The 14,018-nt window shown below is 36.9% G+C and overlaps 1 protein-coding gene across 2 annotated transcripts in view; it reads right to left on the reverse strand.

Moving 5' to 3' along the window:
- Positions 1-1,505: 1,505 nt before the first annotated feature.
- The window catches only part of rock1 (Rho-associated, coiled-coil containing protein kinase 1), a 58,403-nt gene continuing 45,890 nt past the window's right edge, over positions 1,506-14,018 (reverse strand). Inside the window, exons 21-34 of one of the 2 annotated variants that reach the window (XR_004542516.2) lie at positions 12,653-12,722; positions 12,436-12,539; positions 11,079-11,244; positions 10,910-11,003; positions 10,172-10,260; positions 9,904-10,095; positions 9,168-9,333; positions 6,816-6,886; positions 6,610-6,698; positions 6,444-6,522; positions 5,118-5,379; positions 4,209-4,417; positions 3,633-3,710; positions 1,506-2,734 (exon numbers count right to left, since the gene is read on the reverse strand). Coding sequence is in view for 1 of the 2 variants with exons in the window: in XM_033981843.2 (XP_033837734.1) it covers positions 4,230-4,417; positions 5,118-5,379; positions 6,444-6,522; positions 6,610-6,698; positions 6,816-6,886; positions 9,168-9,333; positions 9,904-10,095; positions 10,172-10,260; positions 10,910-11,003; positions 11,079-11,244; positions 12,436-12,539; positions 12,653-12,722 (1,570 nt within the window). In the remaining variant the exon portion in view is untranslated. The remainder of the gene's footprint in view (positions 2,735-3,632; positions 3,711-4,208; positions 4,418-5,117; positions 5,380-6,443; positions 6,523-6,609; positions 6,699-6,815; positions 6,887-9,167; positions 9,334-9,903; positions 10,096-10,171; positions 10,261-10,909; positions 11,004-11,078; positions 11,245-12,435; positions 12,540-12,652; positions 12,723-14,018) is intronic. The other variant, XM_033981843.2, reaches the window with a different exon arrangement.

Here is a 14,018-nt window from a genome sequence, read left to right on the forward strand (position 1 = left end):
AAATTACATACTCTTCACAATTTGATTATTACCAACCACCCCAACAAGGTGTGTCCCAGTTTTGAATTTTGAAAATCTGGTCACCCCACTCAAGTATTAACTGCTTTACTTTACATGTTAGAAAAAAGAATAGCCTCGCACTTACTTCTATCAAAACCTGATTTTGCAGATATCATTTATCAGAACACCTCAGCGTCTGAGCTTTGATCGTTAGATGTTATTTATAATAGTGTAAGCAGGTTTGTATTAAGATGTCCCTGCAGAACAAAGGTCAAAGGTATTCATCACCAAAAGGGTATTCATCACTGGCCATCTCTTACATCCAGACGACAGCTACATTTGCTCCTATTTGTGTTAGTATTAATAAAGTCCCCACTTTACATAAAAGAGGTTCTGATTCTGCTTAGATGTGCATACAACTTAACTTCACAATGAACAAGTATATTTTTATGTTCCCACTAGAAATTGGCCACAAAAATTTGATGTTAAAGCCCCAAATGAATGGAACTTGCCCTCCTCAATTCAATCAATCACATTGATCCACTTGTTTAAGGTATCAGTTTTTAAATATTTTCTGAAAGCAACTACTTTTTTGTATTATGTATAAAGATTTGCTTTTTACCAGTATACTTTTATTTACCAATAAACTACTGTCTTGTACAGTGTGGATGTTGTCTGTTGTGCTGTTTTTTTTTATTAGTTTGACTTGTTTTTTCTCTTTCTATAATTGCTATTTTTATGTTATTGTGCTGAAGACCCCCTCGCAAGAGAAGTTATATCTCAAGGTGCTGTCCTTCTAATTAAATTAAATAAGTATTAGAGTGGATTTTTAGAATACATTTTTATATATTTGTTTAGGTAAAATATTCAAATCAGAAGTGGGTTTTCAGCTACATTTACTTGAGAAACTTTTTAAAGAAATTGTACTTTTAAGAGTACTTTTCTAGCAGTTTTTATGGAAGCAACAGTACTTTTACTTGAGTAAAAGTTGTGGTTACTCATCCCACTGTAAGTCTAAAAGATAAAAGTGACAAAAGCTTTATGTTAATATGAAACTAAACAAGTAGAAAACCTCCCCACACAGGGTTTGCATTGCATACATAATTGTAATACTGTTATTTCAAATTAGTCTCATGCAGTAGATATACACAGAAGCTGAAATTTTGGCTCTTTAGCAACACCAGGTGGCCATGATTTAACATTTAACCCCACACTTGAGCGTCACCATCTCTTCAGCTGTCTCTTCTTTGTCAGCCACTCAAAGTACATCATTCGACCTCACATTCAGTTTTTGTTTGACGCAACCCAACAATGTAACTTTATCGAAGTGTCACCTCATTTCATTACACAACTGCTGTCTGAAAATCAAAAAATACATACATTATTCAACAGTGAAGTGCAACACAGGCCAACATATGAATACAACCTGAAATCTTACAGCTTTAGTCAGATTTATCCAGACACAATATGTGACACATTGAAGACACAAATAATAAGCACAAAGGTGAATGATAAAGATATGTTTATTGACATATCCATCAGTGCGGACTCCAATGCAATTAACCATGCAAATTATCCAAGACAAGAGTAGATCATAGTTCCAGTGCTTTTTTTAACTGAACAAACTTTTCAAATAAAAGATTGAGGAGGTATTCCATAATCCTTATGTCTGTATATACACTGTGGGGGGCTTAGCATTTTCAGGACGTCACAATATTGAAAAACAGCCTTTAAAAGTGAACAAAGTTATTTGACGCATGTAGGCTCGCTTGGACAACACGTAGGCTCGCTTGTCATGTGATGTGATATGAATGACAGCCGTGAACTTTTCTTGGACACACCAACGCTATTGCAATGTGTCAATAAAGAGGTAATCTAATATATATATTTATATACTCAAAACCAGAGAAAAGGTAAAACCACAAAACTAGTGGCGATTTCTTAAAAAATAAATTGATGGAAGAGTTAAGATTTGTCTTGTTTTGGAGAAAGAAAAGAGACGAGAAAAGATATGGCAGTAAAATCAATATCCGAACGTTAAGGCACTAGGTGGGCCAAATGCTACACCTGTTTAGTCTTCTACAAATAATTTACAATTCAAACAGTGCAGTTTTACATTTGTTAACTTAATGTTTTCCTTTTTGAACCATTTATCTATGAATCAATGTAAGGCAATACATTACAAAAAATACAAGAAAATATTACAATGTACCAAATAAACAGAAAAAAAAAAAAATCATTGAGTTTTCGGACTCCTGTTTGCCATGACAACGGAAGCTTCCTTTTATGGCTTGGAGCAATAAAAATAATTATACTAAAAAGAATGCATAGATTTATTTAATGATGATCTTGCATGCTCCTCTCTCCAAAATACTATAGTCCCAAACCTGATAAGTGATGAGGAAAAAGGCAACGCGGCCAAAAAACAAACAGTGAAACATGAAGGCAAAAAAAAGTCTTTTCTTGAACCCGATATTTTTGCATTTTGTGATGGAAGCAAAACGGATATCATTTTGTAAAAGAAATGTCAGGTATTGAAAAACTGCCTCTGTTTTTTGTCCACATTTTTTTTTTAAAGAAGTGTGTCATCTTCTGGTACATAACGCTGGTTCAACAGGGCTTTCGAATATCGCTTTGACCTCCATCGCTGGCTAGGATATGTACTCAATGAATTTTGAGGAGGAGGGGGGTAATAGTATAGTCCAAAACAGAATACGATGGTTCAGACGGTTAGCTGCAAGACAAAAGAGGGAAAAATATTTATTAAAATTAGTTATTACAGACATTTATGTTGGTTAGTGACACACACTACGTCCTACATTAGCAAACCACATAAAAAGACAATTGATAGACAATTTAGGCTCTTGAAAAACATCAAAAGTTGCCAAGTTTGCGATTACTCCATAACAAATATACACTTGTATGTTTATACGCTTGATTTTTGCATTAGTTACAAAACTGATTAGCACTGAACGACAAATGGAGCCGCTTGAAACTTGGCCACTTTTGAATGGTTGTGCTATAATGCTAGCTCTGACTAGCTTCTACGGCACATGTGTACGTCACGTGGAGGACAAAAGCTTTAGGTGCGGTCTGTATGTAAAGAAGGACATTAGTTACCAAGCCCAACAACAGAGGGTATGCATGTTCTGTCATTGGTGGAGTGGATTAATGCTATTACCGTGGTAGCATTCTAAAGCTAGTAGCCACTTGTTGCTATGAATTGATGGAAGATGTTTTTTTTTTTCCATTTTATAGCAGGGGTGCCCAAAACTTTGCATTGAAAAGGCTGTCAGAAGATGAAGAAAGGGTTCAATGCAGTTAATTTTTAGGACAATTTAATCATAAATCCTTTTTGCAGAAGAACTTTTTATGTTTTGTTATATTATGGTTGTTTAACTCCACACAATGTTATGCTACAATGCTAACAGTCATTTAGCCACTCACAACATGACACTTTTGCATTCCCTCTATACATTAACCCAAATTGGAAAAACAAGCTTCCCAGAGGTACCCAAGATTCACCAACAAACAAACCAAAACCAAAGTGTCACCCTTTTGAATGAATAAAAGCTATAGAAGGGGGAATAAGCTTTAAAAAAAACATAATAAAAATATAAAAATCAAACAACATCAAGGCTTTGTGGAGTGGCTGCTGTCAACAAGTGCTGGACGTGGTGTTTGCTGCGTTGAGGTTGGACTGCGCTTTGCTACGAGAGACAAACAGCAGGTCACGTGACTGACTCAACCACTTCCCATCCCATTCCACGGGATAAAAACAAAACCAAAAAGACTTGTATTCGCAACACACCCTGAAACAATGGTGCACGGCCCATACATGCAATTTGGAATTAAAAACACATTTTAAAAGGGCTGCACAATAGTGTAGTCATGATATTAAAATTTCAAACTGGATTTCTACACTAAGGAATAGAACCCCCCCCCCCCCCATCGACTTCCCTGGTTTTATGCCATTAGTGTCTAGGTACAGGCCAAATAGGCTAAAATTAGCTGTAAACTGTCTATGTAATAATGCACTTGTCATTGTGGGTTCATAGGATGTTGCAATCATAAAACACTTATCAAACGTTGACCCTCTGTCTAGTTGTCAATCACTCATTCTGATCACTCTAAACAACGATTTTAAAATGTCTTTTTTACAGTCTGTTATTGTGCAGCCCAGTATAAAACTTGGCGTGTCTTGTTACCTCAGTTTTGTTGAATTGCTTTTAGGGTTTTTTCCGGAAAGACTGATTAACATGTCCGGAGCGGGCAGACACGTTGCGGGGAGAGGATCGGGAGAACGTGGGCGGCGTTTTGGGAATCTTCTTTCCAAGATGGCCGATCCACTTCTTCTGCTCGTCCTGGGTGAGGGCCAGTAGGAGCATGTCCCGCGCAGAGGTCACGTCGTAGTTTACTGTAGGGTGGACACAAAGGCTTAGTGCTTATTTTGGATTTGAGTTGAAATCATATTCATTAGTAAGGGTGTTTATGTTGCAGGTTAAATTGAGTTTGGTGAAAGTTCTGCAGCACTGAATTGTCCCATAAGTGTAAAAGACATGAAAAACAAAACAAGCCAGGAGTGGTACAAATTTTACATTTAATGCTACACTGAGGTAAAGTTGAGTCTTGAAAGGAAGATAAACTAACTCTATTGGAAATCTGTATGCAGCACTACAACATTTTTATTTATTTTTTCTTAAGATACAAACCCTTCAACTTAAAGAGGGTGTATTTTACTTCATTAACTGCTAACACATTTAGATCACCATGTTACCTTTTATATTTTTGAAATGCTAAATTTGCCAAAAGCAAAATGTTTCACAAGTTTCATTTGTTTTTGAGGCTCTGGAGGCTTTAAAATGGCTCTGTAGTCTGCATAGAACTTATTTTCTGTCAAGATCAACAGCCCCATGCAAAATAATACAACCCCAATGACGATGGCGGCGCCCACGGCAACTTCCAGAATAAGGTGAATAGTTGAATTACCATGTGAGTTTTTGTTTTTATATTCCTCCTCTTTTATGTTTTGTAAATATGTATAGGGCAGCTGTAGTAGTTTTAAATGTGCTTTACAGATAAACGTGACTTCACCCCGTAGACATATAAACCTGTACCTTTGCATGGAGTGATGACCTCCTCCTTCTTGTCGAGGTGGTCCTTGTGGCACTTCACGTGGCAGCGGCGACACTCGAGGGCGGGCGGGGGCTTAAAGACGTGCCACAGCGGTTTGGCACACGCCTCACAGTTGGAGGGGAAGTGGTAGAGCGTGGGGATGAACTCGTGGCCTTTGTGTGGGAGGCAGTTGGTTTTGTCGCCCTGAGGGACCGTCTCCACCTCGGCGTCCTTCCGGCACTCGCCCTCGTTGGCATACAGGATCTAAATGAAGGAGGGAAGATGATGAGCTAGAAATTTGTCACAAGAAATGACGCCGTAGGCTGTAAAAAAAAGTTTAATATTTATTTCACACTTTAGATCTTTTATTTAAGTAATTTGTTTTCACTTTTTTTTTTTACTATTACAAAGATTCAAATTGGTTGTCAACTGAGTGAAGACGTTTGGCTGCTCATCCAAGCTGCTTCTTCAGTTCTGGTCAATTACTGGTGGACACTGCCTTAAATGTGTCTGACAGATATGAGGCAGTGTCCAGCAGGAATCTGACCAGAACTGAAGACACGCCTTCCAGTTGACAAATTTTTTTTTTGGATCATACCTGGACGACTGTAGCACGTAGAAATATTTGTAATAGTGTTAACACTCTTATTTCACTGCATGTGTACTTTGCTGTGGCAACATTGCAATGTCACTAATGATGGACAAATGAAGTTAGCATATCTTGTCATCATGCCAAGAAACCAGATGTGACCAACACCATAAAAATCAAACTTTTTAATGACAGAATGAACACTAAATATTTAGATTCATTTGGTACGAGATCTGATTTAAATGGTATTATAAATTATCTACTCAAAAAGACCTGTTGGATAGATCGTTTATTTATTTTAAAATTAATAACATAAAAACATGAAACGTCTAGATAAAAAAAGTTCATGTAGAGTGATATTTAGGTTGTAACTGATTATTTTAGCAGTCGACTCATAAAATGAGAAAAAAGTATTTCTATTGTATATAGAAACGTTCCAAGTGCATTATAAATCAATTAAAGGTGGGCCTTCTAAATAGACAATATTTACAAATAAAGTGATTATTATTATTTTTAAATAACTGTTTATTTATTTGACATCTTGATTTACCGGTAATAATGCCTCGGTCTTTGTTATAAAAGGTCTTTCTGTGTGTGTTTTAGAGTTTGTATGGCCCAGATAACGATGACGATAATCAAAATATGACTATGAATATCTTTATGGTCAATTAGATCAGTCGATTAACCGTTGCAGCCTTAAGTGATACATTTATGTAAAAATTCTATTGAAACAGTTTACCTGGAATATTCTGGGAATCTCGTCCGTTTCCGCTCGGTACACGTCTCCTTGTGTCACGGGTCTGACATGGAACAATTTACTGCGAAACAAAAGAATATTTTACGCAACATTTGACAGAAAAAGAAGCCTGACAATAGGAAAAAAAAGTCTAATTTATTTGACTTACTCTATATCTAGTACCATGGAGGGATTGGACTGCTCCTTATCCTGCTCGTCATTGTAGAACAGGATTTTCTTGCTGCTTACTACCACATACTGAAGACCATTTAAAACACAGAGGTTAATTAGGGTTACAGGGGGGAATAAGGGGAAGTAAGGTTATATTTATGTTTGATACCAATGAGAGGGAATCTGAAATGACTAAAAACCCACCTGCTTCTTCCAGCCGTAGCGCTTGATATTAGCGCGGTTAGGAATGGACAGCCAACCCTCAAGTCTGGATTCTGTAAAGAAGTGGTACAAAGATTAGACTAGCGCACAGACAATGTACAATGTAGAAAACGGGTTGAAAAGTAGAGCCATGCAAGTCCAAACTGGGACAAAATCAAAGACATTTTTAAGCTGTTAAAAAGCATCAGGTAAAATCATAGACAATCCTGAGACTAAGGTTATCAAAAGTATCAAAAATCACATAATAATTGATTCTAAAACTAATACTTGTTTGAGCAAGTATGGATACAAAAAAGTGACAAAATTTCAGCTTTCCTGAACAGTTTTAGTGTCATTTTCGAGCTTTATCAGAACGAATGCAAGACCTCATGATAATATAAAAAAGTACTATTATTTTGTGTATGAAAATTACGTTATATCCAAACCAAAAAGGAGCATGTTTCTTTGTTGTGGTATCGTAATCTGCATTTATTATTGAGTCAATTCAAAGAATCGAAATCAAGTATCGTGACAATACTACCCAAGAATAATGTGTTATTTGACAAATCGACTCCATAATTAGGGGTCAAAGTTCAAAGAAGCACATCTGTGGATAGCAATTGCTCAGATAAACAACTTAAATTTAAATGGTGGGATAACAGTGGCTACTGTTTTCCAAAGGACCAAACCAGATAACTTAATTAAGCCCCCACAGGCCAAGTGTGCTACATGTTCAAACCAGATGTCTGAACTGTCCATATCCCAGTGCAGCACTAACACTGATGGTAAAATACTACACCACAGCAGGTTAGAGGCGTCGTACCTGATTTTTACCGTCTTAAAAATGTGAAAAAAATATATATTTATGGTTTGCAGTGGTCCAAAGTTATTCCTCAGTTATCTTATGCATTCTGAACATCCTAATTATTCACCATGATGAGTTTATAAGCGCTTTTCACAACTCTCCAGACCAGAGTGGAGTTTTGTGCGACGGTAACGGCTAACGACAACTAACATGCCAATGTGCACTTCCTGAACATCAAACCACAAAATGCTTTACGATTAGGTACAGACTGAAGACAGCGTACATAAGAGGCTATTTTGACCTCAAGAGCTGATAAAACAATATATTTGTACCGAGACTAAACAAGTTTTGCTCAAATACATAAGAAATCAGGCTTTAAATAATGAGACACTGTATTGTGAAAGACCAAATCAATTCTACAAAAACAAATGCATGTGTTAAGACTTTTAAATCCAGAAAATGCATGCGTTTTGAACACAGCTAGAAGGGTAAACACAGAATTTTAATCAAGCTACTTCAGGGTGATCATGCCACTATAAAGAGTTTTTTTAACAGTGTGTAAATCATGCTTAGAAAACCTAATGCGACAAAACTGTGTTCATTTATTCATTTACTAATCTTTGTGTAATATGGAATTGATGCCTTCAAAAGTTGTAAAACATAATGGGTTACTACCATAAAATAAAAATGTTTAGGACCAAGGTACCAGGCACACTACAGCCGCAGACCAGAGCAGGCAAAGAGGGTAGGACCATGTTACTCACTGAGGGAAAAGTATAGGAGTTACAGAGAGAAGGAGAGCAGACAGGAGACCGACTGGACATGAGGAAGATGACAGAGTGATTTAACCAGAATGGAGCTGAGAAAGAGATGGTTAGTTCAAGTGAAGGAGAAAATGTGACAACATACCCTGATTCGCTAATGCTAACACCACCCCAGACCCGTGTGGTGATGTAAGAGGAGGCGGTCTGACCCCGACACTACTGCCACGCTGCGGTTATATTTTTGGCACTCTAATTTTATAGCAACTGTTCTTGTACTTTCCTTCAAAGGTTTAGTAAAAGTTCATTCTGTTCTTCTGTTTTAAACTTTGATTTTAAAATTCTTATGGTCCTGTCTGACAAACAGCTGATAACTGATAAATCATCTTGTACGGTACTTATCTTTGGCAACACTGCAATTTCACTACTGATGAAATAAAAAGTTATCTTTTACTGGAAATAGTTTCTTACAACTTCTTGAGCTTATTTGTGTGTGGTCTCATACAGGATATTTACAAAAACCTGTAAAATTGTAATGATATAAATTGTCAATGTATCAGTTATATTCAATTTAATTTCAACAGTGGTGTACTGGGACTAAATTATACTCAAATGTGTCCTCAAAGCAAAATCACATGAAATGTGTAATGTTCAAAATAAAGTTGAAATGATCACAAATGACAAAAATCCCTTGTCTTAATGAGAGACAAATGTGAGTGTACTACACTGTATGATAATAACATTTGTTCATTGAGCTGTTATTTAGATAACACTGGACAGGATACATACCGGCGATGTTGCTGTCGGTCTCGTCGGGCTGGAGACTGGTCACACTGGAGTTGTCAATCCTCTGCTGCAGGTCGTTGAGTTTCTCCCTCAGCTGCTCGATGTCGCTCTCTTTACTGTCCAACTGCATCTGCAGCTCATTACGGTACGTGCACTCCTCTGCCAGTTGCTATGGTACGAACAGAGTCAATTGTGATGAGACATGAAATTATGAGTGACAGTCTAAAAGCTTTTCAGCTCAGTGCTCTGGAGCACATCTCTGTGATCTTGTTGCTAGGCTTTGGTCAGGACGACCTTAGCTGGAGGATTTCATTATTGTGCATGTTTTGGGTTGATGGGAGAAACCAGAGTGCCCGGAGGAAACCTATCTAGACACAGGGAGAACATGCAAACGCCTCATAGAAAGGCCCAGGTAACCTGGGAATTGAACCTGAAACCTTGTTGCTCTGAAGTGTGAGTGCTAGATCATGCACTGTGCCGACTCATCTCAAAATCCTAGGTCTGGCCATGTGAATTATATGAACTATATCTTATAAAGTAGCAGTCTAAAAAAGAAATGTATTTTTGGAATTAAAACTGATCCAAAATACAAATAGACAAGACAATACACATATTCTGTTTAATCAATTAATCAATCACTAAATAAATTGCATTTGTGTCCGGTCCATTCTAATGAGAGAGTTCTGGACATAAACAGGAGCGGCGTCTACATAAAGAGACAGTGTAGTGTGGCACTCACGGCCTGCATCTCGCTCAGCTCCTTCTGGTACTTGATGGCCATGTGGTTGAACTTCTCCTTCTCCTGGTTGAGCTCCAGCTGCAGTTTGCGGTTTTCCTTCTCCTTCTTTCTCAAGTCGGCCGTGCTGCCCTTCTTCTTCTGGTCCAGTTTCATGTCTTTCCGGTTCATGATCTCGGCCAGTTTGTTCACCGCCTGGAACGCCACGGAAAATTTAAACTTTGGAAACATAGAGCTTTGAATGTTATGATGTAATTGGGATGTTGTTTACCTGTGTCTTAAGTGTGCGCTCAGTGTTGAGAACTTTCTCATAATTAGCTTTGAGTGAGTTTGCAATTTCTTCCTTCTGTCCTTCGTACACTGAGAAGAAAAGGTTCATACATTACATTCAATAGAAAAAGCTTACAATATTTGCATGGGCTGACCGCAAATCAAAAATGAATTTACAGTGCAACAACAACACCATCAACATCAGATGAATCATTATCAATTATTGAACACATTTTCCAAAGAAAATCAATTCAAAATGTATTTACATAAATCGGCCATGAATTAAATCTGTGGGATTTTTTTATTTTTTATTAATCTCTACAGCTTTGAATTTTAGCACTTAAGTATTTTCTTTTTTGGTTCTCACTATTATGTTGCTTTGTTTTGTTTTGTAAGAAATAAAAAAAAAAAGTATATATAAATTATGAAAATGTAATCCTTCTGTGCTGTGTACTCAGAAAACATGATCCCAACACTAACTCCAAAGAGGATATGTTGTGATTTACCAATAATTACTTCTAATATTATGGTCAAGTGCACCTTCATGAGAGCAAAATTGTATGAAATAAAAAATTTTCGTGAAAAAATAGGATTTCAAAAAAAGTATTCGGACACATTTTGAATTGATATGAGATTCGCCTGGTGAAGTATTGTGATATATCACTGAATTGATTTTTTCTTACACCCCTAGTAAATAATAACTTGATACGTGGAATAATCATTAGTGAGAGCGTTTTACCTTCCTCTTGAGTCTGCAGCTTGTCACTTAGCTCCGCCTTCTCTTTACTCAGATTCTCCACATCTTTGGTCAGAGTTTTATTCGATTCCTCGAGCTGCAAAGAAACATTTAGATATTGACTCTAAAGCATCACTACTTTCACAAACATTCCCTAATACTCTCTTCTTACCCTGGAGATTGTGACGTCCTTCTCGCTCATCTCCTGCTTGTGTCGGGCCAGAGCCTTCTTGTTCTCTTGGCTCAGCTCAAAGTACTGCTCCTCCTGCAGCGCCCGGGCCAACTGTTCCGACTCCGCTTTGGTCACTGTCAAGTCCAACTGAGCCGACAGAGAGTCCCTGAGAGCGCAAAACACCAAGACGGTGACAATCAATTAGATTTAACCTGAAAATGTCATATTATCAACTTGGACCAGAGGTTGACCTGACAATATTTTAATCACCAAAAATTCATTTTTACTTACACTTATCTTTACTTAACAATTGAACATGGGCTGTATAGGCCATTATGCCTACATAAAATTAGGGGTGTAGTTGACCAAAGACATGTTCTGTAGACAACATGTGTCAAACTCAAGGCCTGAGGGCCAAATGTGGCCCTCCACATCATTTTATTTGGCCCTTGACATGGTAAATTAAAAGGTATGATGGTCTTAACTGTTAAGAGTCTTAACAGTTAAGACCATGTCAAGACTTGACATGTCATTTTATCAAGAGATATGTCGTTACACAGCCATATTTTTACATCCTTGCAAATTAATATGCAATATTTGAAACTTGAATAAGTAATAAATACAGAAACAGTTAATTAACAATTTAAAAAAGTAGTGACATCTATTTTACATCTGACTCTTTGAGGACAGCCATTTTGCTGATGTGGCCCTCGCTGAAAATGTGTTTGACACCCCTGCTGTAGAGTGACTGACTAACTAAAAGGGGGTGCGGTATGGCGCAGGTAAAAGCTCTCAAAATTGTTACTTCCCTGTATGCGATCCATATAAATCCATAATAAATTACATCACCCAGCCCTAGATATATAGATAATAATCTAATAATGCCAAGTACACATGTAAAACAACCTGGCCCACTATTGTGTTATGGCGATAAAAATACAATTGTGAGTTCATTCCTGTGATGATTTGCTCTTTTGGTGAAACATGGTGAAATTTTCTCTTGAAGGCAGCTCTTCCTACTGGTCAGCCTCAGGAAGACTCTGAGTGACAGCTGGATGTAACCAATTGCAATGAAGTATGAAGCAGATGACTTCGGTTATTTCTTTAGGGCAATATAAAGATGCTAAGTTTAGATGAACTGTGATTAACTTGAAATTGTGACCTGGCTCCAAGAAAACTGCGATACACAATATGATGCCACAGCGATAAAAGTAAGTCTGTGTAGAACTAAAAACTAAAACTTTAAAGTGTTCCTAGTTTAGGTTAAATTAAAAAGTCTCTCTAGTTTCCATTTTCAAAACTAAATATAACAATCTGAAAAATAAACATAAAATTTGTCATAAAAACAGACACGAACCTTTCACTGCACAAGTCCTGCACCTTCTTCTGAGCGTCCTGAACTTGCCGATTCTTTTCTTCTATCTCTTCTTTCAGCTCCTTAACCTGAGTTTTATAAAGCGTCTGGAGAGGAAGAATGCAAAAAACATTACAATCAAAACTTGAAAATACAAATTTGCTCTTAAAAATCGCCAATTCATTAAAACATGTTAAAATAATAAAACGTTTGTACTCACAGAAAAATACTGTTCTGCCTCCAGTTGATCCTGAAGTTCCCTCATCTGTCCTTCGTTGCCTCTGTATTGCCTAAAAAAAGGTTTCAACAAGTTAAACAAAAGCAAGATTTTTAAATATTTTCAACAAACAAAATGGTGCCAAAAGTAAACACGACTGCAGAGGGAGCCAGCAGATTAGTTGGGAGTTAGTAATGGAGTGGATGGATTTAAACTAAGCGCTAATCCGGCCATGTAAACACAGTGTTTCAGAAGGGCTTTGGCACAGCCCCCTCTAAGCTGCAGTAATAGCACTTAAATGTGAAAATAACAGCCAATGCTAATGCAATTTTGGCCTTGACTCCTAAAGAGCATTACAGGCAAAAGTAGATTTGAGGAAATAATAACTTTTGGATTTTTATTTTTGGTAAGACTGAGCAAAAGTGTCTGAACAATTAGATATTACACAGATTTTCATAAACATCTACTTTGTATTTGTACATCTACAGAATGTACACAACAGAAACAAAAGTAAAAATGTCAAAATGTAAGCACGGTTTAAGTAAAAGAAGTATTAAATGAGTACTGGTTAATATTTATCAACACTGACCATCAACCAGTGGAATAGTCCACAAAAGCACATCAACATATGTTTAGCTGTAGTCACGATATACAGAGAAATATTGCGATAAACGATAATATTGAAACGGCTCTATCCAACTGACACAAATGATAATCCTAGGACAGATATTTGTATCTACAGTATCATTCAAAACGCCTGAGCTGCAACAAAGAAATGACAGTATGAACCTTAGTAACACATAACCTATTAGATTTAAGCTTTTTTTTGGCTAATTATTTCAGAAATTGTTATTACCTAGATTATCTGACAGAAAGGACTGCAGCTAAACTGGATGAGCAAAGAGCAAGACCATGCTATTATACCAGGAAATAGAAGTTATTAACAGAACAGAATTTATAATCCAGAAAACGTCACTGTTGTCATTAGTCATTCTCAACAGATTTAAAGCTGGGGTTCAAACCGTGAAAGCAGGGAGTATGTATTGACATCTGTCTAACCCCCTCATTTTAATGACACTCAAAGATCTAACAGAGCTTTGAGCATATTAATATTCAGATACATTCATTTTCAAATATTTTTTTTTCAGATGAAATTAACCTGTGAAACTAGGGTGGACCGCCCCAAGAGCAGCCACTGCGAGCTCTGTTCTGTGCTTACGAGTTCACAAGAGAGAAAAAAATATATATATTATTAGCTATAGATGCAGTGGTCTCATTTTTGTCAAATACACTCTCTGGGGAAAATAACAAAATTGACTAATCCACAAAATAAAGTTGGGTAGCTCCAGCTTTAAGTATGACAAATCAC

Source organism: Periophthalmus magnuspinnatus, chromosome 17 (assembly GCF_009829125.3).
Source record: "Periophthalmus magnuspinnatus isolate fPerMag1 chromosome 17, fPerMag1.2.pri, whole genome shotgun sequence".
NCBI lineage: Eukaryota > Metazoa > Chordata > Actinopteri > Gobiiformes > Gobiidae > Periophthalmus > Periophthalmus magnuspinnatus.